We start from the raw sequence: 24,939 nt of genomic DNA, 5'->3' as shown, positions 1-24,939 counted from the left end.
AGCAAGAAGAGGGGGCCTTGGGGGAGGCAGGAGATGGGGTTGGGCCCTGCAGGTCACGCCTAGCAGCTTCATCTTTACCCTCAGAGGAGGAGGGTGCCAGGCTGAGGGGATTTGAGACCCCTCTGGCTACTACACAGGGACGGTCTGCGAGTGGCTTCATGGCTGTGGGAAGGTGAGGTGCAGGCAAGAGAGAACTAGAGGGGATGACGGTGGCTTGGACTGGGGGCAGGAGAAGCCAGGAAGGAAAGTGGATAGAACCAGAGATAGCCACAAAGAATGAAGCACCAGTACCTGGTGATGAGTTAGATGGGGGTCTGAGAGAGGAGGAGATGTGCTTCAAGGCCAAGAACACAAGACAAGGACTGGCCCTGCAGGAAAGGCAGAAGATGGGCTCCAGATTGCACAGGCTGAGTACGAGGACCCCCAAGAATGTTCAGAGGGTCTAGCAGGCATGGGGTGGTCTGAGAAGCCTGAGCCAGCAGCAGAGTTGCTCTGCATTTTTGAGACTGGGACTACTGAGGATCCTATCGGGGGCAGCCAGTGGGTGAGGAGGGAAGGAGGAGGGGGCAGGGGGAGGGCAGCGGACCCATAAGGCCCCTGCAGGCTGGAGAGCAGAGTCCAGCGCAGGGGAGCCGAGGGCCTTGCCAGGACCCAGGGTGATGTCAGCAATGGGCTGAACCTCCTAGAAAGCTCCTTGGTGGGGATGAAGGAGGGACTGCCCAACCCAGGTGACCCAACAGGGAGGATGCTGAGATGCTGGGGACCAAAACCAAGAGCATGGTGACAGGCTAGCTTGGGTTGGCGCTCAGTAGCTGGACAGTGGATCTAGGAGCTTAGGCCAGGTGGTAGGGCTTCCAGCCATGATTCATTCACCTGAGTTCTCCAAGGAAAATCTCCCAGGAAAGGATGAACAATGGCATTCTATTTGAATCCTAATTTTCCTGCTCAGGGGACACTGTGATCTGTCCCATTGGGGCAACATTCAGAGGGCGAGTGTGCCTTCTCTCACTCGCAGTTCAAGACATGTAAGACGTTTTATGTAACACCTTAAAGGGGCTTCTGAGCATGGTATAAAAAGAACTGAGTTTAAAATGACAGGCTTTTATTTTAGCCCCTAAAATTGTAGTGATGCCCAAAGAAGCTGCACTGAAATACAAGTCCTCAGAGACAAGTCTGGCACCTGGGCCCCCAACTCCAAGTAGAAGAGGAACACTGGGGACATTTCAACAGACACCTCCAGTCTGTACCTCACTACCTCAGATGTGTCCTTCTCTACTGACATAGAGTAATTAGATGTCTGCTGAAAGCCTGCTATGTGCCCCACAGGGCTCCGAGATTGGAACAGTTGAGCCCAGATGCCATATCATCCTCCATGCCCACCAGTGGCCCAAACTGACCAGTTCAGATGTCCTGCCTGGGACAGAGCCTGGGTTTATGCAGCTCTGCTGGCCTCCGAGGTGGCTGGGGGGAGAGCCTTAGCTTCTCTGATGTGTGTGAGGGGGACTTGGGCATCTGGGGCATCACGAAAGTTCAGAGGGGCTTCTGCATGACCACCCAGCTGGCGAGGGGCACAGGTAGTGTGACACTCCCATGGGCTCTGCAGAGGTACAGGAAGAGTTCCTCTCTGGACAGGCACAGAGGAGGTGGGAGCATAGTGCTTCTGGAGAGGGTGAAGCCCCCACCCTCGCACGTGGCAAAATGAGCAAACAAGGACAGGTGCGACTCACCTGGCTGTGCCTCACACCCCATGGAGTAACATGTCCCTCGTGCCCACTTTCTCCCCTCAGGTCTAGTTACACCCCAGCACTCTCCCTGGGCTACGTGGGCTTTTCCTTTGTCCCTTCTTTCTCCTGCTGGCCACCTCCTACCAGTGTGACCTCCCCTTCTTTCAGCCCCAGCCTCTTTCTCTCCCTAGCTTGGTTTCCTCTTGAGGTGGGCTTGTCCTGCATTTTTTTCTTAGCGCTTTTCTCCCAGTTTTATTTCTATTTCCTTTCAAGGCCTCTTCATTCCCTTTTCACTCTGTTTGGTGAGACAGCGAGGGGAACAGGAACAGAGTGTGTGTCTGGCCATCTGGGACTGAGCTCCGGGTGGAGTCAGGCCCCTGCCACGGCTCACCTGCTATGGGGCTGATGCCAGGGCTGCCTGGCCTGGGAAGGACAGCATCAACTTTGACAGGAAGGCCTCTGGGAGAAAGCAACACAGGATGAGCCGATGCAAGTGCTTTCCAAGTACTAGGTGCAGCAGGTGCAAAGGCCCTGAGGCACACTCTTGGAACTCTCAGGAGGCCAGGGTGTTTGGCTTCAAGTGGTTGAGCAGGGAAGAGATATGGACCCTAGGGCCCTCAGCTCGAAACAGAAGGGAACAGAGAATTCTCCACTCCCTGGCACTGCCTCACCAGGCTGACAAGTCCGAGCAGGCACAGTCAGGGAGGATGCTGCTCCCACATGCCTGTGGCCAGTTTGTAGAACGCTGGTTCCAGAATAAACTCTGGGAGAAGAGCCTCGACCTAGGAACTGACCACAGCCACCTGGTCCCACAGGCCATGAAACGGAAGGACTGGTACTTCAGAGCACAGACCAAGGTCACACCCTCAGAGACACGTCCCTTCGAGGAGCTGCTCCTCCTCCCACGACCACTGTCATCACCACCTTTGCTGAAGGCTTCCCTCATGCACTCATGTGCGAACATGGCAGGGAAGCTGGAGCCGTAACTTCTCCAAAACTGAGGAGTTGTGGGACACTCACAACCCTCCTCGGGGGCAGCCAACAACATCATTCACTTCCATACATCTGTCAGGCACCCACCACAGGCAGCAAACAAGGGACCCTAGCTCTTGGGGGCTTCTGAGCACTGACACGGCCACAGCACCAGTCCCGTCTAGGCTCGGGGGAAAGCTACTCCACCACCACTGACAGCAAAGAACATTTTAGGGGCAGGAAAGAACAAGGGTGGCCAAATCCTTAAAAATACTTCTCCAAGTGCAGGCTTCACTTGAGGATTCCCCACTCCATCCCCCTGTTCCCCAGCTCTGGGGCAGCCCCTCTTCTCAGGGGCCTTGTGCTCACCTTGGTCAGGGTCCTTCCCCATATCCACATCCTGCTCTTAGCAGAGCCCTGCGTGCTGGTACCTGGGGCCCTCCTTGGTGAGTGGTACTGGTTCCTATGGGAGCCTCCTCTGAGCTGGAAGACAGGTGGCATGGAAGTGGACAGGGTGGTTGGACCAGACTGATGGGTGGAGGCGGAGCCAACATCCAGCCATGTGTCCCACCAAGCACTCTGCCTGGGCTGGGGACACAGTGGCAAGGGGAGCTGCAACTGTCCTGGGCTGGTAAGTTTGCAGGGAGGCCAGGAGATAAGGCATCAGTGGCAGATGGGGCAAGATGGGAAGCTGCACTGACTAAGGGAGAGGCAGCAGCGGGGTGAAGCCTGTGAGAGGCAGTAGGAGGGTGAGCACACAGGGCCATGCTGTCCCAGGCCCCCCTGGTGGCCACACGGGGTTGGTCAGCATACCATTGGCAGGGGCAGCCACATCAGGGCTCTGCCCTCGCCAGACTCAGGCAGGCACCCCATCGCCCGCCCCAGCTGGGCTCCTCCTACACTAGGGCCTTCCAGGCAGGGCTCGAGGCACTTCCCTCTCAGCACTCAGGTGCCCCTCCTGCCTGCTCCTCAGTCCCCATCCTCACACCTAGGCTTCCTAGTGACTCCCCTTGCCCTACTCCTGGGACACCCTTCACCCTCTGCCTCCCCACTGCTTCTCCATGACCCTTTCCTATCTAAGAGCTCAGGAATAAAGGCCAGACTCCGCGGCATGGCATTCCTGTGGCCCTCCAGGCCCTGTGCTGCCCACCAATACTGCCTTCCCTGCCCAACCCCGCCCACCTGAGGCCCGCCCACTCTCCTACCCCAGGAGCCTCCTTGCCCTGGCCCCACTGCTCGGATGCCTGCCTTCCTCCCCTCATGGGTGTGGGCCCTTGGAAAATGCCACTGAAGGATTCCTAGTGGGGAACCTTGGTCCCATGTGGTAAGCACGAAGGCTCTTCAGCTATATGGCCTAGGTTCAAAGGGAAACTTGACCACTAACTCGCCAAGCAGCCCTGGGCAAGTTACTAGACTCAGGGCTTCAGTGTTTTTGTCTGTAAAACGCATCTCTCGTAGTCACTGCAATATTCATATTAACAGCTAATATGCATGTAGCACTTGCCCTGTCTGGCTGGGCACAGGCATGCACTATGGGGAACATGACTCCTCTAGCCATTGCCCTGGCTGAGCTCTGGGATGCTGGGGGAGCCATGGGCACAGATGGGGCTTGATGAGGCCCCAAATAGGGCAGCCTGTGGTCAGGTTTGGGAGTGTGTGAGCCATTGATGCACATGGTGGTATGGCTGCTTCTTAAAGTTCTCCTGTGATGAAAAGCTCCTTTTAATCATTTCCCGGGTTGTGGTTGATGTGGGCGCCCCGACGAGGTCTCCCTGGTGGGGCTGGGGTTCCCAGTCTCCTCCCCACCAACACAGGAGCCAGATAACTGGGCTGGAGGTGGGGTGGCCCCAGCTGCTCTGAGTCTCAGGGAGAGGGTGCAGTCACCCAGCCACACCACTGAGGACATTTGTGGCAGGCCAGGGCAAACGTCCTCGGGCTGGCCATTGACTCAACACCCTGGTCTCAACTGTGCTGCACTGAATGTCTAACTTTTCTTTGGCTTCACTGCAAAGATGAAAAATGTTGAATTAATCTCCCCTGTAGCATGGTTTTGACTTCACTCAGATTCTGAAGATCTAAAACAGATGCAATAAAAGGGGAATCTCTTTGCTGTGGGGTCTCATGAGCTATCAAAACAAAGCAGGGCTGCCGGGCCCCACTGCCTACCCTAGCTCAGCATTGTCTCCTGCCAACTCCAGCTTTGTCACTTGGTGTACGCCTGTGTGTGTGCACACGCAGGGCCCTGCCCTGCTGGTGGTGCCCTGGCTAGCCTGCTGCCACATGTCAGCAGTGACTGGGGGGCCAGAGGAGCCAGGCTAGCCATCTGCAGACAGGGCCTGCTGGTCTAAGCCCAGCCCTTCGCACCACCGAAGGCTCTGCCTCCTGGCCCCAGCACCACCCAGCACCTTATGATCTGCAGCTCAGGGGCCTACATATCACAGGGTACAAACGATGCCCTTCAAGCAGCCTGTGGACATCAGTCTGCATGCCAGTGCCATGAGGACAGAGATTGTTGTCTATTCTTCCTCATCACTGTCTTCCTGCTCCTAGACAGCACCTGGTACACAGCAGGTGCACACTGAGTACTGACTGTATGGACAAATGCCCAGCCCTGAGTGCTGTGGGAATGCAGGGAACACAGGTCTGGTGCCTGTCAGCCCAGATCCCCCAGGCCAAAGGGCAGCCCTAATCTAGGGATGGGTCCACCCAGCTTGTGAGGAACACTCACCCCAGCGTGGGTCTTGGACCTGGTGGGCTTTGAAGGGATAGAGGAGAGTGGGGTGGGCAGTAGGAGGGGCCAGCCCCCACCAGCTAGTCGTGGGAGGAGGAAGCCTCATTGCTTCGGCAGGAAGTGGGGGTGGGAGTCAAGGAAGCAGTCCGGTTCCTCCCCTCCCCTCAGTCTTGGTCTGATGACGACTAAAATCTTTGAGGCCTGAACCTCAGAAGGGAAGGAATGGAGCTCCCCTCTAATGCTGATGTCTGACATGCTAACATGCCCAGGATCACAAACAGCCGATTCACAAAAGAACCAATTTCTAAAAAAATTCTTCCCAATCTCTCTAGACCCAGCAACTGTCTTTTTAACCACTCCCCCTAACCCCACAGTCTGCTGCAAACAACAGAAAATGAGCTTTTGGTCCCTTGAGCCTACGGTCCACGGTTCTGTTTCACATTATCTCAGGGATATAGGATTTCTCTGACGGTTTTGCAACCCCCAGCCCCCACCTCTACTGAGGATTAGCTTTGGGAAATACATGAAACACTATTTTCTATTAGTGGATTAGCCACCAGATTAAGGAATCTTGGCTATTTACCTACCTCATGGCTTAAAAGCAACTCCTTTTAAATGAACACAGCTCTCTTTTCCATATCACTCTTTCTCCCAAAAGGAGAAGCTATAAAAAGTGGGTCCACTCAGACCATTCATAAAATCGGATGCTCCTGGGACCCATGGGGTGCTGCTCACACCCAAAGGGAGGACCTGAGTCACAGCCCCACTGACATGGGGTGGGTTCAAGCACATCCCTGCCAGCCATGTACAGGCCACCAGGGAAGCCAAGTGTCTGACCAGGATAGGCCCCAAGGTGTAGGACACCAGTCATGCTTGGCCATAGGCTTTGCTGGACTCTGACTCCAGGGCTGAGCATGGGGTGTGGACCTTGGCCTTGGCCGCCTTCTGCATCTCATTTCTTCAGAGGCTGACTTTTCCAACAATCCATATAAAGTAGTTAGTTAACTACTTTCCCAAGACCCAATAAAACATTATCATCCTAAGCCAGAGAGACAGCTTGATAGCTTGCTGGAGGCCTAGAAGTCTCAGTATAGCCTGGCAAGTCGGGCTGCAGCTACCACCCAGCAAGGCCACCTCCGGGAGGAAGAAGGGCACAAACCACTAGGGATGGAGTCTCAAGGCTCCCCTATCCTGCCAAGCATCCACTGATCCACAGTGGGGAAACCTGGGCAATAATCTTTTCTGGAGCCACTGGCTGGGCCCAGATCAGAAGGGCAAGGGGCACATAATTGCTTCCCAAATGCCATGCTAAGTTCAAGGCTTCCTGTGCTTCCTCAGCCATGGCCACTGTGGGCATGATGAGGTTCTGTACCCATAGTATAGGCCTGGATCAGGGCCCTTAACAGAGCACATGGGAGGAAGAAGCAGGCCCGACTATAGCCCTTCCTGGCCCTGCTATGGTAGTGCCTCATTCAGGAAAGCACCAAGTGGTCACGGGGTCAGCTGTGATGAACTAGGCTGTGGCTTGCTTAATCTCAGAGCCATGCAGGCCAGTTTGGGGCTCCTGTTATAACACTCAAGGCCCCTTTCTTGTGGCCTGTGTTTGGCCTTTCCTTGGAGGGCCCTCAGGTCCCAGAGGAGCAAGAGCAAATCACTTGGAGTCCCCTCCCTTCCTCCTCTCAGATCAAGCCTAGATTCAGCCCAAATGAGATGTCCCTGCATGGGCCTCTCTCCCTGCTCCCAGCCTCTGCTCTCCACCACCCGCTCCCGCCTACCATCTCCCAGCCCTCCCCCACCTCCAAGCCTGCTCAGAGCCTCACAGAAGAAATCTCATATGACCGACCATGAACATTCCCAGGCCCCAGAGGTAACCACAGCCACTGCTGAGCCCATCTGGCAGGCAGGGGCCTTCAATCTGCAGCCTCTTTGGGAACAGGGTGCTTTCTGCCACAACCACAGATGGGATAAAAGATGGAAAACCAGAGTTTTTTGCCAGACCCCCATGGGAGCTGCCATCCAGTTCCCCGGCAAACACGAGCTTGCCCGTTTTTGAGTGCTGTTCGCAGGCTGCATGTCACGAGGGAGGCAGGGCACTGGCCCTGACCTGAGACGTGGGGAAGACGCAGGTTCCCCTGTCCCGCCACATTCGCAAAGCCAGAGAAGCCTTTGGGAAAAATGCCAAAAATAGTAACAGGGCTGGGGAAGGGCCAGGAGCCCAGACAGACATTTCCCCCAGTCCCTCTGCCACCAAGTGTGTTCCTGGCACAGACCGGACAGTGTCTTGGGTCCCTTGTACCCCAGAAGTAGCCTCTTAACAGAAGGAAAACAAGCCTCTTGTTTCCAAACCCCCACAAAGAAGTTCAGGTTGTCCTGAACATGACTCTGGCCAAAAGGGCAGCCCATGAAGGTCCACAACGAGGAGGGTGGCTACATCCACTCTGGACCAAGTAGGTGAGCTGGCTAGATGTGCTGATGCAGAGAGGGGGCCCATTTTTGCAGAAACAACCCACCACTACCCTTATGGCCCTGTCTGCAAATGGCAGCAGTGTTAGGAGGGCTGCACACGCCCTCCTGGGATGATGGGAAGACGCACCGGGTGACTTTCACTCTATACCCTCCCAACAAATTCTGTCTGCGTGCACGTGGGAGGACCGATCCCCAGGGAAAATGGTATAACTATAAAATTGGGGGTACATTTCCATAAGCAACAGCAGGCCCTCCCAGGAAAGAGGGATACAGAGAGCCCCTGAGAGTGGTGAGGCAGCTTGGTCCACATCAGGGCCAGGCACTGCCACCTTCCCCCCACCAGTGTGGAACCAGATGCCTCACCTGAGCAGCCCGTCAAATAGGAACTGCCAGGACTACCATGGGTGTGTGGGGGGGAGCAGGTTTAAGGTATCTTGAAGCAAATAGGCCATTCTGTATCCCCAAAGCAAAGAGGCAAAAATCCTTGGCCTTGCTGAGTTAGGACAGCAAAACACAATGACTCGAACATTTAACAAAATTAAATGTGAAAGAGACCCAAACAAGCAGGGCTGGCGGGCCTGCTCCCTGCCTGCTCCCCACCACATGCATTTTCAAGTCCCGGAGCCCAGCAGCCTCCATGAGTCACAGGAACTGGAACGTGACATCACAGCATTGCTGTGGCCAGCCCGAAACACTGGGTGCCATAAAAAAACAGTTGGAGCAGGAATTTCATGGCTTGGTATTTTTAAAAAGCAGCAAGACGTGAAACTGGAGTCAAAAATAACTTTGCTGTGGGCTTCTGAGGCAAAACCACCAAGCCGTGTGTTGGGCCTATGCCGGGCCCCCTTACAGCAGCCTCCCCAGCTCCTGGGTCATTGTCCACACCCCCGAGTTCCACCCCCTTGCCCTAAGGAAGGCCCAGGACCTCTGCAACTTCCAGATACCACTGGAACCTCCATTACTCCTGAGGGCAGCTGAGCACTGTGCAGCAGCCCTCTGGCCTCTTGAGGGTTCATGAAGGAAGCCACGGAGCCAGTGTGGAGGTGAGCTCATGCAGCAGTGACTATTTGTGGAAACAGCCTCTCTCCCTGCTCACTGGTGAGTTTTCTGGCATCTGTGAAAAAGACCCCTAGATCACCTGGCAGCACCCCCAAGAGCACAAGGGGAAGGAGTACCAGGGTCAGGGTCAGGGCCTCTGCTTGTACACCCACTGAGCGCCCATCCCTGGGCAGGCTGGCCTAGCAGCCTCGGGGACTGGCCTGGAGTCCTCCGGGGTGCTCAGAACAGAGGAGCCTGGCCTGGGGGCAGGCAGATGAAACAAGGCCTCAGGGGAAGTCCTGGCCCCACCTGAGAGGCTGACCTCTGCTGTCCACCCCATGGGACGGACAGACAGACAGAGGGGCAGTGCTTAAAATCTCCCCTCGGTGGAAAGCCAAAAAGAGGCAGACCCGGGTCTGAGCAGCTGCAGCTTCTGACTCCTGGTCTGGGTTTTTCTCTGGAACCCTTGGGCCTCTGGGGTCGAGCCAACTTTCTCAGAAGACTTGAGGCAGGCCCAGCAGGTGAATGACCCCAGGGCAGCCACAGGACAGGCGTGTGCTCTCTCCAGAGGGGACAGGGGAGGGGTGGGTCTCAGGACAGGCTCAGAGCAGGGCCCTTGGACCCTGAGGGAGGGGCGTATGATCTCTCAGTGGGGTGGGGAGCTTGCAGCATGTGACGCCCACACTCCTGACCTCAGGCCTAGCAGTTCCTGAGAATTCCCACAGGGGGCTTGAGGAACAAAAAGTCCTCTAAAGAAAATCCTCAGTTCCATTGTTATGAAATACATGTTCCCTAAAAACCATTACAATATCTACATTCAAAGAATGTACTGTCACAGGAAGTACTATATACATCTTCGAAGAGCTTCCATCTTGGCCCGTGTTGCCTAGGTCCGGGTTAAAGGGTCTGATCTAATGGGCACCATGACCCATGCCTGATTTTCAACAGTGTCTATGTGCACCCCAGTGCCTCTGTCACCTGTGCCTTCCTTCCCCGGTTGGGGAATGACTTCTTCTTTCTCCCCTCTCTTATCCTCCTGCCTAGCCAGACACTAGAGTCTCACTGGCAGCTCAAAAGCATTCCTGGGACTTGAGTCCAGCGACATGGGGACTGTGGAATGTCCACTCCTGTCGTTCCTGTGCCACAAGCCTGCCCTGGTGCTTTCCCATATTGCTCCCAGGAGAACATCGACTCACTGCTGTGCTTCACAGAACAGCTGGCACCAGTCTAGCACACCCAGTTAACCAAGAACCGCACAGCAGAGCTCAGAGGACCCAATGAGATGTCTCTCCCCATTTTACAACGGAGGAGACTGAGGCTCTGGGATTGACGTCACCTGCCCAAGGTCACCCAGGTGATGAATGGTGGAGGTGTGCCCAGGCTGACGGGCAGGTGGCTCACTGGGTGAACAGAGGAGCCCTGAAACCCAAGGAGGAACAGTTGCTCCCCACAGCTGGTGGGGACGGTAAAGCTGAACAAACCCCAGCTGCTCAAAGCATGGCATCAGCTGGGATTAGGGCCCCAAGGAAGCTTAGTGAAGAAACCAACGGCACCCCAAACAGCAAGCTCAGTGTTTGCTGGGGGCAAGGAGGGGTCATCCCCACACAGGGGCAGGCCAGGGCAAGGGTATGTGTGCTCTTTGGCTGCTGACCTAAGGCGCTCAGCCTGCTGGGCTCTCTGATCACAGAGCCCAGGGCAAGAGCTTCTGGCCTTACCTTTCAGGGAGGTCAAGTTTGGTTTGCAGAATTTCTTGATGAAGCCATCTCTAACTCCACCAAAACTGTTTGGCAAGGGAAGCTGGGGAAGCTCTGACCCACAGTGGTTGAGATCAGGATCACCTGGCCCCCTGGGGAAGCCCCAGGCTGGCTGGACCCCGAGGCTGGTCCAGGCACAACAAGTCATTATTAACACGTTATCTGCACCTGGCATGATGCTGCTGTCACGTGCCAGGTGGGAGGATAAAGTGAGGGCCACACAGGGAAGTCCTTGGAAAGTGGCAGGCCTCAGATAAAAACCTGGAGGATGACAATTATGATGAGTATGTGATCCCCACACTCTGAGGACTTTCCATCTAAAACAACTACGTGGGGAGGCCTGAAGACTGCACCTGCTCGGCTCGCAAGGTCACCCCAAAGTCTATTTTCCCCATATAAATACACTTTTGAAAAATAATGTATGGATTTTATAAAAAAGGCATTCACAAAAAAGTAAAACACCAACCCCATTTCTGGAGTTAAAGGGTTTCTGATGCTGTACAAGTCCCAAGGGCACTTTGGTTTCCTCTTCATCTGCAAGGCCTCTTGGCCTGGGAAGGCTGGGGGAAGCTGCCCCACTTGCTGGCTTGCTCCGGAGACCAGGAGCCTTGCAGGGGCCAGCCAAAGTGCTGTTTGTCTCATCGCCCCTGGGATGGGGCCATGATAGCACTGCCCTTGCTCATGTCTTAACTTCTCTGTGTCCCTATCTCCACTCTACCCCAGACCCTCAGCATGGGTCAGGCCTCGACTTTGCCTAGTGTCCCATCAGGTGAGGATGAACTCCTGGGCTGCTGTTTCTGTTACCCACACCAGAGGACCCATGGCTTTGACCCGGTGTCTGGACTCCCACTTGTTTCCAGTGATTCCAGTTGCCGGCTCCTCTGTGGACACCTGGCTCCGACCTCGGCAGATTCAGTCCTGAGTTCTTCCTGAAGGTGGGGCCGGGTCTCACACAGGGCCCACCACACAGAGTGGGCTCAGTGAATGTGTGTGCATGGAAGGAACCTGCCACCTCTGCTCTGAGGGCCAAGGAATGGCTTCCTGGGTAGGGAAGGGTCTAGCTTCATGAGACAGTGGAGAATTGGGAGAGCTATTTCTGGTGCTGTCATGCAGATCCCCCTGGCCCCCAAGCCTTGGATAACGACAATGGCAGCAACAGGAGCAGCACCCAACACATCAGCAGTGCACGGCGTTGTCAGGTACTGTTCAAGGAGCTTCCCAAGAGGCCTATGAAGTGGGTACTATGATCAGCTCTGAAATTAAGGCACACAGAATCGAAGTGACTTGCCCGAGGTTGCTGAGCTAGGCAGTGGGCAAGCCAGACAAAGCTAAAGCCACACCTCTTCACCGGCTCACTCAGCTTCCTGGCTTCCAGGCTTTTCCTTTACACAGAGGAGCTGCTGAAGGTGTCACCCTGGGGAGGACTGAGATTGGGTCCCTGACCCCCAGACTGGTGAGAGACAGGCCACAAACATCCACAGAGGTGACCTTGCCACATGGGGCCATACCAGCCTGTTGGGCAGGAAGGCAGGCTTTGAAGACTGTGAGCCTTTGAAATAGGGTATCCTACCCAGGGGCTGGAGACTCTGTGACTCACTCAGAAAACATCCCTGGCCACTGCCCGCTGTAGCCCCATGGCTCTCGCCTGGAAGGATGTTCTGCAGGATGGAGGCCTGAAGGACCTGGAAGACAGCTTCCCTCTCAAAGGCCACTTTGAAGTAGACTTCCCTGTGGGGGAGGGAAGGGGTAGTGGGGGCGACGGAGGAGAACAGCATAATTCACATGGATGACTTTTTAGTAGGAATCAGTGCTGGGGTGGCTGGGCATCCCACCCCTCCAGAACAAAAAGGCTCTTCAGGACTCGGTGGATGGTGAGGAGTGCTTGCTGATGGGGTGGCACCTGAGACCAATACCCACAGACCAAGTAGGAAGCCTAGCTGAACAAGCCACTTGGGAAGATGGATGGTGGTGGTCGTCTGGCACTAAGCTTCAGGGGAGGGCTGGGTCAGTCTGGACCATCCAGAGCGGGGCCCGCTGTGGGCCTGCCTCTGCTGGGCCAATGCCAAGAGAAAGGTGCAGGGAAACTTTCAACCCCCTGGTGGAGATAGCTCTGGCTGTGACTGAAACACCTCAGCTAGAGAAAACCTCAACTCCAGGAGAGAAAGGTGGGCCTAGAAGACAACCAACAGCCAAGCCCAAGGAGAACTTGCCAGGATTAGCACAAAGGTGCTATGCACAGTTCTGAAAATGGGTTGAACTTTAAGGCCTCAACTGGTGCTTCATCTGCAGAACTCAAGTTTCCTCGGGATGCATTGAGTCCGTCAAGAACATGCCTCACTTTATGGCATCTAGAAACACACAGACACTGTCAGTTTTGCAAAGCAGGTGACTGGCTGATATTGCTGGCATCTGGTCGGGGGTGGCCTGCCAGTTGGATTTGCAAAGGGGCTGAATGGTGTGAGGTAGGACCAGGGTGCCACAGAGGCATTGAGACACCCAGACACCCAGCCATGGGCCGAAGGCCACAGGCCACAGGCCAGCCTTCACTTATTCTCTGTGATGCAAGTTTTTTAAAAGTTACTATCATACTCCTAATTGCGAACACATAACAAAACCTTCCATGTGCACCCCTAAAACACAGTGACAGGAAATGTTTTTAGTGTTATACTCCTCTGGATCCAATGAAGCTATTTTTAACCACCTTCTCAGACTTAATTTCCAATTTTATCCTATAAAGTTCTAATTGATTCCACCTCCCCTAATCTCTCACTTGGCGAGGCTGTGAAAAACATGAGGCAGTTGCTGACGGGTTTGAAGTGGGGTGGTTTTTAAGTCTTTGCATGCTGCTCACATCACTCTCAGCACATGCCTTCTTCTCAGGGCTTAGCAGCCTCTCAGCAAGGTCTGTACACTGTGCCCTGGAGTTCCACAGCCCTCAGTCATGACACCTGGCCTTTCCCTTCAAGAGTGCTTTCTTCAGTGGGCCCAAGGTATGCCATCCCAGCTGGGCTCTGATGACACACCCTGGAAGAGCTTTTCTCACTTAGCCCACGATCCCAAGCTGGGGAAAGGATACCATGCCATCTCAGCTCCATTTCCGTTAGTGACATCAAGGGTCCTTTGCATCCTTCATGTGAGCTGGACTGGAGACCACTCTTCCTTGCTTCCCCACCCCCTGCCCCCTGGCTTTAACACCTTTCTGTTTTCCTCATGGGCCACACGTGTCCCTCCTGCAGCCTCGCTCTACCCATGTGATGGCATGGCAGAGGAGGATCTGCAGAGTCCCTGCGTGGCCTCAGGAGCCAAGGAGATGAGGAATTGGGGAACCTCTAAATCCCGCCTTGCCCCCCACCTCACCACCACATATCCACATGCCAGCCACCTGGAGCTTCACTCATTCCCTGGACATGCCCATGGCCTCTTCAGAGCCATAGACAGCCAGGACCTCTCTTCTCCCTCAGGTGGGATGGCCCTGCCAAGCATGCCCTAGTGCTGGCCACCACCTCTTGTCAGGGGATTTTGCGCTTAATGAAACTGCTACACTACGAGCCTGTGTTATGGCTGCCAACCTACGCTCCCAAGGGCAGGGCCCATATCCATCTCAGTGATGAGGGTGGTCAGAACCACAACTAACATTCATTGAGCAGTTACCTAGGGCCAGGCATGGGTCAAACATTTCCCAGATTCATCTCCCTTAATTCTCATCATGAATGTGGCAGGCAGAGCCCACAACCACCAGCACTTTACAGATAAACATACCAGGGCTTAGAGAACTGAAGGGATTTCCCCAAGGTTGCTCAGAGAATAAGGGCTAGGCTCAAACTCAGAGCCTAGGCTCTCAGAAGCCCTGACTCACTACTCAGTTCCCTGGCATGCCCCTGCAGTGCCTATCCAGCAAAGAGTGGGAGGAATAAACAAACACAGTGTTTCTTTCAAAGCTCTTCAGCGGCCCAGGCCAGCTCTAGGTGAGCACACTTCAGTAGTACCCAGCACTGGGGATTTTGGAGTCTAGCCAGGGAGATGGCCAGGGCTTGAATGGCTCCAAGAGCTAGGATCCCCGGGAAGGCTCTGCAATGTCATTAATCTGGACTGGAAAACAGGTCCATTATAATTATGTTTTTAAAAATCCAGCACCTGTTGTCCAACTTCAAAGGGTCCAAATGTGGGACCAAGTGCAGATGATGGGTGAACCCACACTGTGGCCTACCTGAGTGAGGACATCCAGCTGGCCCACAATGTGCTCCAGCGTGCTGGTCAGCGTCTGGGGCACGCTCACGGGCTCCTGGGGCTGGCTCTGCACAGACTCCACACTCCTGCCTCTGCCTGAGGGGCCAGGGAAGTCCACTTCTGGCTAAAGACAGAAAGAAAAAAGTTCCTCAGTCTATCCAGTGCTTGAAGAAATACTGTGAGAGGAATAGTCCCTTCAAAAGATGAAAGGGAAAACCACCAGCAAACTTGAGAAGGTAAGCTGCAAGCGTCAGTGAGAAACAGCAGCGTGGCGGCGTTCCCACATCTGGGTCCACATGCACACCTTTCCAGGCAGAGGCCTTAAGTGAGGAGTGGAATCAGAACGCCTCGTGGTTCAGGCAGAAAGGGGCCTGGGGAGGAGGGCAGGTAGGTCAGTGAGTGCCCTCAGCCTGCTCTTAGAGCCCCACAGGGAGGCTGGCTGCCTCCCATCACTTCAAGCAGCTGGCACCCACCAGCAGGCATCCAGGTGAGTCCAGAGATGCTAAAGCCCGGCCTGGGCCTGAAGTACCTCCTCTTCCTGGTCAGCTGAACTCTAATTCCCCACCTCCCAATATGGGGATGTGCCAGGCTTCACAAATGCCTTTCCTAGGCCCAAGGAGCTGTGGCCCAGAACTTGGTGGCAGTGTGTGTGTGGCAGGGAGAGGGGTGTTCCAACCCCATCCCGGCCCAGATCCCCTGGAAAAACAAAGATTGCTGTGTGCATGTCCCAGGCTGGCACATGGCTGGCAGGAATCTGAATCCACAGGAAAGGCACCCCTGGGCGGCTTCAGATAGGACTTCAGGAGGTGAGGGGCTTAGTGTTTCTGCCTAAGGCCCTTCAGCCCCCAAATTCAGAAAAGTCAGCTCCTTGTCCTATGCACAAAGGCTTCTGTGGACTGAGGAAGTGCTGTGCACATGTTCAGTGGGCGGGATGCTGGAGCCATGGGTGTCCAAGGGCAGGGCTGGTCTTAGAGCCTGCAGTTCCTCTGTGGACTTGCTCCCTCGGGAATGTGGTTCAGCACGTGGACCCTATCTGCATGTTTTCCTTTATTAGGTAAGTATTCTATTCTCATAGATCACAAACTTTCAAGGGCATGCTGATTTGAACTTGGAAAAATGCTGGCCCTCGTGGTGGCTATAGGAGAACCTGAATGTAAGACATGAGCCAGAGAGATGTTCTTAAGAACATGAGCAGCACCATGTCCACACGCCTATCATCAGCATGTCGACCACTTCCGTGGCCATTTCCACAACTTCGGCCATCAGGGCTGGGTCTCTTCAGGAATCCTGAGTCCTCCAGGAATCAACGTGCTTCAGATCTCAAAGCTTACCCAGAAGCCCATCCCAAAAGGAAGTTTCAGAAGTCCACCAGCCTTGCCAGGATAGACTTCAGCCTACCACAGTGGCCCCCAGACTAAGGCAGTTCTGTCAGGAGACACAGCAGAGTGCAGTGGTGAGGAATGGTGACTCAGACACTCACTGACCAGCTCTGGGCCTCCACTTCCTCATCTAGACTGGGCCAGTCCTTCAAATGGCTGGGCTGTGAGAGATGCTTATCTGAAGCTAACAGCAGGCCTTTCTTAAGAAATGTTCAGTGCTGTGCCCACTCCTTCCAGAGGAGCCCCTAACTTGCAGACACACATACTCCTCCACTGGAGGAAGGGTGTGAGCAGGGAACTCTTCTGTCCCACAGCCAGCATTGTCATGGAATGGGTCAGAGTCTGGTGCTGCTGGCTGCCTAGGAAGGAGGGAATGGAAAATCTGAGTTTCTGCAGAATGGCCCAGAAACGGACAGTGCTGAGCTCAGCCTCTGGAAGCACAGTGTACGCTGCAGGGAGGCAGGGTGAGTACCACTGACTTTAGCAATAGAAACCCTCCTGGATGAGCCAAAGTTGAGCCAGCTCCAAGGGAGTATTAAAGACAGCAGCCACGGCGCTCCAAGCTGGAGAGGTGGCCTTTACAACAGAGGGTTGCAGCAGCCACCATGTTTTCCCACCTATACCACACTTTCATGGGCTGTCTCCATTTGACAAGAAAGAGAACTAAGGCTCAGTCAGAAAATGACTGTCCAAAACTAACCAGCCTCAAACTCTAGGGCTGCCTGGAGCCATTTCCCTGCCTCCTTGCCCACTCTCATCAGAAAACATCACAGCACTTAATACGCCACCAGTCCAGCAATTGCCATGGTTTACTTGCCATCCACTGTGTGCCCTCATTTAATGTCACCTCACTTAATACATGTAACCTCACTTCATCCTTATGATGGCCCCTTCCCAACAGGCATTATGAACCTTGTTTTTCAGATATGGACACTTGGGCTCAAAGAGGTTAAGTAACTTGTTCTAAGTTACCCAGCAAATAACAGAATTGGGATCTGAACCCAAAATTCAGGCTCTTCCTGGGCATGAGACAGCCTCTGGCAGGTGACATTGACTGTAGCTGGGCTTCCATGTGCACAACTCCTCTCCAACGTCCCTGTAGAGGCCTCTGAATCCTGGGTCTAACGCTTTTTGCGTTACTTCCTCAACCCAGCTACCCTGGAATGATTGCCCAGCACAGAGCTGAACTCAGAGCAGGCCCTCCACAAACACTCAACACCCCAAAGAGCAGAGCCCACCGAGGTAAAATTTCTGTGTAATGAAATCTCCCCACTGTCTGCACTGTAGCAAAGGGCCAGGAGCCCCGCCCCTCACAGCTCTGGAGCCACTCACCTGCATGCCAGCACTCTGGAGCTGTGGCATTTCCCTGAGAGCTGGGCAAATAAGCAAGAAAGCAGAGATAAGAAAATGACACACAAGAGTGGGAAGAGACAGTCATACCAGAGCCATGAGTAATGACAGTGGCAGAATAACCCAAGCAGCATTTAAATGCAAAAGTCACATCAGCGTTTTGTCTGTTCAACATCAAAGGGTCCTAGGGGTTTTGCCTGGTGGTTCTCAGTTAAGTATAACATGAATAAAATAACACAAAAAGGCCAGACACGGTGACTTACCCCTATAATCCCAACACTTTGGGACACCAAGGCGGGATCACTTGAGGTCAGGAGTTCAAGCCTAGCCAACATGGTGAAACCTTATCTATACTAAAAATACAAAAATTAGCCAGGCATGGTGGCGGGCACCTGTGATCCCAGCTACTCAGGAGGCTGAGGCAGGAGAATCACTTGAACCCAGGAGAGGTTGCAGTGCGCTGAGATCACGTCACTGCACTCCAGCCTGGGCAACAGAGCAAGACTCCATCTCAAAATAAAAAGTAATGCTCACTAAAATAACAACAAAGATTAACCCACACACATACCCATATATATCTACATCAATTCAACAACATTTCACTTTTGCCAAATATAAATATCTTAATACCAAAACAAAAAAAGGTGACTCTCAAGAGATGGCTCTAACTTTCGGAAATATCACTTGGGGCCTGCAGGTGTCTCCTCTCATGCCACCCTGAGGTGGGACTCTGGTTTCTTACAGTCGGTTAAGTGTTGCCCACCTCAGTTCCTGTTTCCTCTGCTGCCTGCCTTTCATACATCACCAGGAGCTCAGCACTTCGCACACAGCAGGAATTGCCTAAATATCTGTGGCTGATACTCAGCCACCCAGAGACAAGAGGAACCAAACCACAACATTTCATTAAAAACAAAAAGAAACAGCTTGTAGATCTTCCTTGTGACAAGAAATCAACCCATCTGGAGTTGACTTCTTGAGAGGTCTCCGAATTGACCATGATCTCACTCTTCCATCAAGATACAAGTATGGATAAGGAGCTGCTGCCTAGGATATATAAAGCTGGGGAGAGTGTTAATTCCATCCTAACAAGAAAAAGACTGACAATCAGGCCGGGCACGGTGGCTCAAGCCTGTAATCCCAGCACTTTGGGAGGCCGAGACGGGCGGATCACGAGGTCAGGAGATCGAGACCATCCTGGCCAACACGGTGAAACCCCGTCTCTACTAAATATAAAAAAAATTAGCCGGGCGATGTGGCGGGCGTCTGTAGTCCCAGCTACTCGGGAGGCTGAGGCAGGAGAAGGGCGTAAACCCGGGAGGCGGAGCTTGCAGTGAGCCGAGATCGCGCCACTGCATTCCAGCCTGGGTGACAGAGCAAAGACTCCGTCTCAATAAAAAAAAAAAAAAAAAAAAAAAAGACTGACTTAGTAAAAGAATCATAACTTCTCTTAAATCAGTGAGCTGAAGTCACAGAGCAACCAGTAGCCTGAAATCTAAGGAAAGACAGACACTTCCAAGGAAAACAGAAAGTGAGCATCAGCTGTGGGTCACCTATGGCAAAGCATGAAGAGAAGAGACACCAAGTGCCATACGAGTGGGTAAGTTATAGTTTTAACAAATTGCTGGAGACCAAGTGTAGACTAGGGTAAGAGTGCAGAACCCCCAGGTGCCACAGGCACAAGTAGACCTTGCACCCATGCACAGGTTCTTCTCCACAGACCTCCCCTGGGCTTTCATGACAAACAAATGGGGGCAGAACAGTAGATGGGAGAAAACCATTCCTGGAGGTGCAGGCCTAGGAGAGGGGAGTGAGCAAGGAAAGATATGAAGCCCTGCCAGGACCTCTCCCCTGTAGAAGAGCATCCTAAAGCTACTAGGGAAAAGCAAAGATAAAAACACCCCTCACTGATGGAGAGGCAGGAAACTATCCTGAGCTGAGATTATCAAGGTCTCCTTTCAATGAGGAAGGAGCAGGACCGCTAAGAATGTCTGACTTTTGAGACTCAGGGAGACAGAGTCTGCCTAAGACTGAAGCTGGGTCAAGACAACAGAGCCCACCCCAACCCCACAAAACAAACAAAACAAAACAAAACAAAAAAATAGCAAGCACCAAGCAACAGCAGCCTATCTAGGGAGGAGAGCCAAGAGCATGGAAAAAAGCATGCCCCTCTGAGAGGCAAGACCAGAGGGCTGGCTGAAAGGTGAGAGTGAGGAAAATGATTGAGAAAATCCTCTATCACCCAGACCTCAACCTAGGTAAGTTAGGTAACACTAAACTAAGCTCAACTCCTGATAAGACTATTTACCTCAGTCTTTACTGTCCTAAACATGATGCTTGGCATTTAATAGAAAATTATGAGACACAAAAAGGCAGGCAGAAAAAAAACCCCACCGTCAATAGACAAAGCAATCAGTAGAAGCAGACTCGGATGACCTAGATGTTGAAACTACGAGATACAAAATTTAAAATAATTATGATTAATATGGTAAAGGCTCTACTGAACAACACACATGATCAAATGGAGAATTTCAGCAGAAAGGCAGAAATTATAAGAAAGAGTTGAATGGAAACAACAGAAATAAGAAACCCAGTAACAGAGAAGTATGGCTATAATGGGCTCAATGGGAAAATAAATTACTGATCTTAAAGACAGATCAATTCCTCCAACTGAAACACAGAGGGATAGAACAGAACAGAGCTTCCATAAGCTACAGGACAATATTGTCTCTAACACATGGACAATTGGAATCCCCGAAGGAGAAGAGAGAGAAATTAGATATTTCTTATAAATACAAATTTGCTGGTTAAAAAATTGTCAGCTTTGGTTTGTCTAGGGGAAAAAAGGTCTTTACTTCCCCATCATTTCTAAAATATTTTTGCTGAGTACAAATATTAGGTTGGCAGTTTTTCCTTCAAACTTTAAAGATGTTACTCTTTCCGTTTATATAGTTTCATGAGAATTCTTCATAATTCTTACATTTGATCCACTGTATATATGTTTTTTTTCCTCTGGCTACCTTCAAGATTTCTTTTTTAATCCTTGGTTTTTAGAACTTTGAATATAACTCATCTAGGATTTTGTTTTGTTTTGTTTTTTCTCCAGCTTGTTTGTTGTTTCTCTGAGCTTCTTGGAACTATGGTTTGATGTCTTTCATTATTTTTTGAAAATTCTTGGCCATTAACTTTTCAATAACACCAAAACAACATGAAGTATATATTATTAATAGTTTCCTAGGGCTACTGTAACAAATTGTCACATTTGATGGCATAAAAGAATAGAAATTAATTCTCTCACAGTTCTGGAAGTCTGAATCAAAGCAGAGCCACATTTTCTCTGGAGGCACGAAGGGAGAATGCTTCCTTCCCTCTTTCAGTTTCTGGTGACTCCATAATTCCTTGACTTATGGCTACATAACTCCAATCTCTGCCTCTTTCTTCACATGGCATTCTTCTCCTTTCTCTGTGTGTCTCTCTTCTGTGTGGCTCTTCTAAGGACACTTGTCATTCAATTTAGGACCACCAATCCAAGACGATCTCATCTTGAGATTCTTAATTACATCCACAAAGATCTTTTCCCCCAAGTAAAGTCATCTTCACAGTTTCTGGAGGTTAGGATGTAGACATATCTTTCAGGGAGGCTCCCATTCAACACATTACAAAATGCTTAAGTATAAATCTAACAACATATATGCAAAATGTGTATGTTGAAAACTACAAAACACTAATGAGAAAAACTGAAGACCTATACCAATGAAGAGATACACCATGTTCATGTATTAAAGGCTCAATGTTGTAAATATGTCAATTTCCTCCCAAATCACCTTTAGGTATTAAGAAGTTGATTCTAAAATTTACATGGAAAGGCAAAAGAACTAGAAAAGCCAAAACAATTTTGAAAAAAAGAATAAAATTAGAGGAATCACACTACATGATTTCAAGACTTAGTCTAAAACTATATTAACCAAGACACTGTGGTATTGGTAAAAGGATAGACACATAGATTAGTAGAACAAAGAGAATCCAGAAACTCTAGACCAGTATCTGGCCAATTAATTTTTAACAAAGGTGCACAAACAACTTAGTACAGAAAAGTTAGTATTTCCAAAGTTGATTAAACAATTGGGTATCCAAGTGCAAAAAAATGAACTTCGGTACATACCTTGCACCACATACAAAAACTAATTCAAAATGGATCATAGAACTAAGTGTAAAACCTAAAGCTATAAGGCCGGGTGTAGTGGCTCATGCCTGTAATCCCAGCACTTTGGGAGGCTAAGGCAGGCGGATCATCTGAGGTCAGGAGTTCGAGACCAGCCTGGCCAACATGGCAAAACCACATCTCTACTAAAATGCAAAAATTTTAGTAGAGACCAGCCAGGTGTGGTGGCGGGCACCTGTAATACCAGCTACTAGGGAGGCTGAGGCAGGGGAATCGCTTGAACACGGGAGGCAGAGGTTGTAGTGAGTCGAGATTGTGCCAACGCACTCCAGCCTGGGCAACAAAGTAAGACTTCATCTCAAAAAAAATAAAAAACAAAAACCAAAACCTAAAACTAAAAAACTAATATACATTTTTCCTGTAAAACAGAAGATCTCTGTGACCTTGGGTTAGGCATATTCCTTAGATATGATAGCTGAAGTATGATCCATAAAAGAAAAAATTGATAAAAGGAACTTCTTCAAAATTCAAAACTTCTGCTCTTTTATTTTTTATTTTTTTGAGATAGAGTCTTGCTCTGTCCCCAGGCTGGAGTGCAGTGGCGCGATCTCGGCTCACTGCAAGCTCTGCCTCCCTGGTTCACGCCATTCTCCTGCCTCAGCCTCCCAAGTAGCTGGGACTACAGGTGCCTGCCACCACGCCCAGCTAATTTTTTTGTATTTTTAGTAGAGACAGAGTTTCACTGTGTTAGCCAGGATGGTCTCGATCTCCTGACCTTGTGATCCGCCCATCTCGGCCTTCCAAAGTGCTAGGATTACAGGCTTGAGCCACCGCACCTGGCCAAAACTTCTGCTCTTTGAAAGACACTGTTAAAAAGGATGCTCGGCCAGGCATGGTGGCTCATGCCTGTAATCCCAGCACTTTGGGAGGCCGAGGCGGGTGGATCACCTGAGGTCTGGAGTTTGAGACCAGTCTGACCAACATGGAGAAACCCCGTGTCTACTAAAAATACAAAATTAGCAGGGTGTGGTGGCGCATGCCTGTAATCCCAGCTACTCCAGAGCTGAGGCAGGAGAATGGCTTGAACCTGGGAGGCGGAGGTTGCTATGAGCCGAGATCGCGCCATTGCACTCCAGCCTGGGCAACAAGAGCGAAACTCCGTCTCAAAAAAAAAAAAAAAAAAGGTGTTCTACATCATTAATCATTAGGATAATGGAAGTTAAAACCACAGTGACATACAACTCTATGCCTATTAGAATAGCCTAAAGGAAAAAAAAAAAAAAAAAACTGATCATGCCAAGTGTTGGAAAGGAGGTGGAGTAACTAGAACTCTCATATACTGCTGGCATGAATGTAAGACGGCATAACCATTTTGAAAAGTTTGACAGTTATTAAAAGGCTAAACATACACCTATTATATGTCCCAGCCATTCCATGCCTACGTATTTACCCAAAAAAATGGAAGCATATTTCCATAGAAAAATACGTACACGAACGTTCATGGTAGCTTTATTTATAGTAGCCAAAAATTGCAAATAGCCCAAATGCTCACCAACAAAACAAAATTGTGGTATATCCATTTGATGAAATAAAAAGGAATGAACTATGGATACATACAACCATGTGGGTCAATCTCAAAATAATTAGACTGAGTGAAAGAAACCAGACCAAAAAGAATATATAACTGTATAAGTTCATTTATATCATATTCTAAAAAATACAAACTAATCTATAGTGACAGAAAGCAGATTAATGATTGCCTGGGGCTGGGGGTAAAGTGAGTAGATTGACTACAGAGAGGCAAAAGAGAACATTTTGGGATGATGGAAAGATTCTATATCTTGATTGTGGTAGTGGTTACATGACTGTATCTGTCAACACTCAGAGAACTGTTTGCTTTCTAAAATGGTGAATGTTACTATTTGTAAATTATAAAGCCCAACTGAAAACAAAAAAAACATGTGGTTACAACTGAAATGTCCTTAGGGGACCAACCTACCCATCACAGGACACAGTTGACACCACCCATCACTGCCACTCTGCACTCAAGGTGAAAATCACCAGCTCTCCACTGGCCATTACCAATGGGCCAAACCCAAGGCTGAAGACCCCAGGTGAGGCCCACAAGGTCCACCATCAGTCTGGGAATTACAGTTTCCAAACGCAGAGCCAGAGTCATAACTCAGTGCAGTTCAATTTCCAAAGCCCCAGTTTCCCAGTGGAATTCAAGAGAGCAGCAGAGATTCCCAGGCAGGGTTTCCCAAGCAGCAGACACGCAGTCCATGGAGTGTCAGGCCTCCGCTGCTTAGGAGTCTGTACACAGCTTGGCAGTCAGGAGCAAGGTCTGCACACACCTGGTCAGTAGGCTGGAGCTTGAGCAGAGATGAAACACACCCCTCTTGGGGGGGTAAAATGGACAATTCTTAATACCTGCTCAAGGTGGAACTTTCTACTTTTTTAAAATTTCTAACACTGGACCATGCCCTTTGCCCAGTCTACTCCTGAAACTGAAACTCTGTAATAAACAAAAGCGTCCAGGAACTGGTCCAAAGCTTGATTCTAGGCAAGAGAGGGGAGAAGGTGACCTGGGGCCAAGAGCTGGGCTATCTCACTCACCCTTCCTGTACAGACCCAGGTGAACAGCACGTCTGGCCACTGCTCACTGAAAACCAAGGCACGTCACTACATTTCCAAAGCAGGGCTGCCCTGTGCAAAACTGGAAGAAATGGACACAAACATACTCCTATGATTAAATCTTTTCAACTGAATCTTTGATTGAACTGTTCACTGTATAGCCTGCTAAGTGCGGAGAAGGAGACTCACAGACACAGATGTTTCTTAGTCCTGGCCTCAAGTCTTTGACAATTTGCCTTCATGAAAAGTTGACAGGCATCCATGTCTGTCTACCTCCATGTTTGCTAAACCTGCCCCTAGGGAGGGAAGCAGGGAACACACTGAGCTCACTTGGATTCAGCCTCATGTCCATCTTCTCAAGAGGAAGGGCACAGGTGTTTTCTCAAATTAAAGCTCAAAAGCAGCCTATACTGAATTCACCACACATATCTGCAGACTAGATACACTACAGTCTTATTTGCCCTGTAATTTAGGGTTCTGGCCTAGAATTCAACAGGAGAAGAAA

At 51.0% G+C, this 24,939-nt stretch overlaps 1 protein-coding gene across 12 annotated transcripts in view; it reads right to left on the bottom strand.

Moving 5' to 3' along the window:
* Positions 1–24,939, bottom strand: part of POC1A (POC1 centriolar protein A) — a 90,206-nt gene that overhangs the window by 6,341 nt on the left and 58,926 nt on the right. For 8 of the 12 annotated variants that reach the window (XM_017862504.1, XM_017862505.1, XM_017862501.1 and 5 more), the window contains exons 10-11: positions 14,893–15,036; positions 3,066–3,179 (exon numbers count right to left, since the gene is read on the bottom strand). In XM_017862504.1, coding sequence (XP_017717993.1) covers positions 3,066–3,179; positions 14,893–15,036 — 258 coding nt within the window. Of the gene's footprint in view, positions 1–3,065; positions 3,180–11,153; positions 12,414–14,892; positions 15,037–24,437; positions 24,517–24,939 lie in introns of those variants that run through there. The other 4 variants (XM_017862500.1, XM_017862509.1, XM_017862507.1 and 1 more) reach the window with 3 other exon arrangements.

This window comes from Rhinopithecus bieti, unplaced genomic scaffold (genome assembly GCF_001698545.2).
Source record: "Rhinopithecus bieti isolate Rb0 unplaced genomic scaffold, ASM169854v2 scaffold_64314, whole genome shotgun sequence".
Classification (NCBI taxonomy): domain Eukaryota; kingdom Metazoa; phylum Chordata; class Mammalia; order Primates; family Cercopithecidae; genus Rhinopithecus; species Rhinopithecus bieti.
The sequence above is the reverse complement of the archived record's forward strand: the minus strand, read 5'-3'. Positions and strand labels throughout refer to the sequence as shown.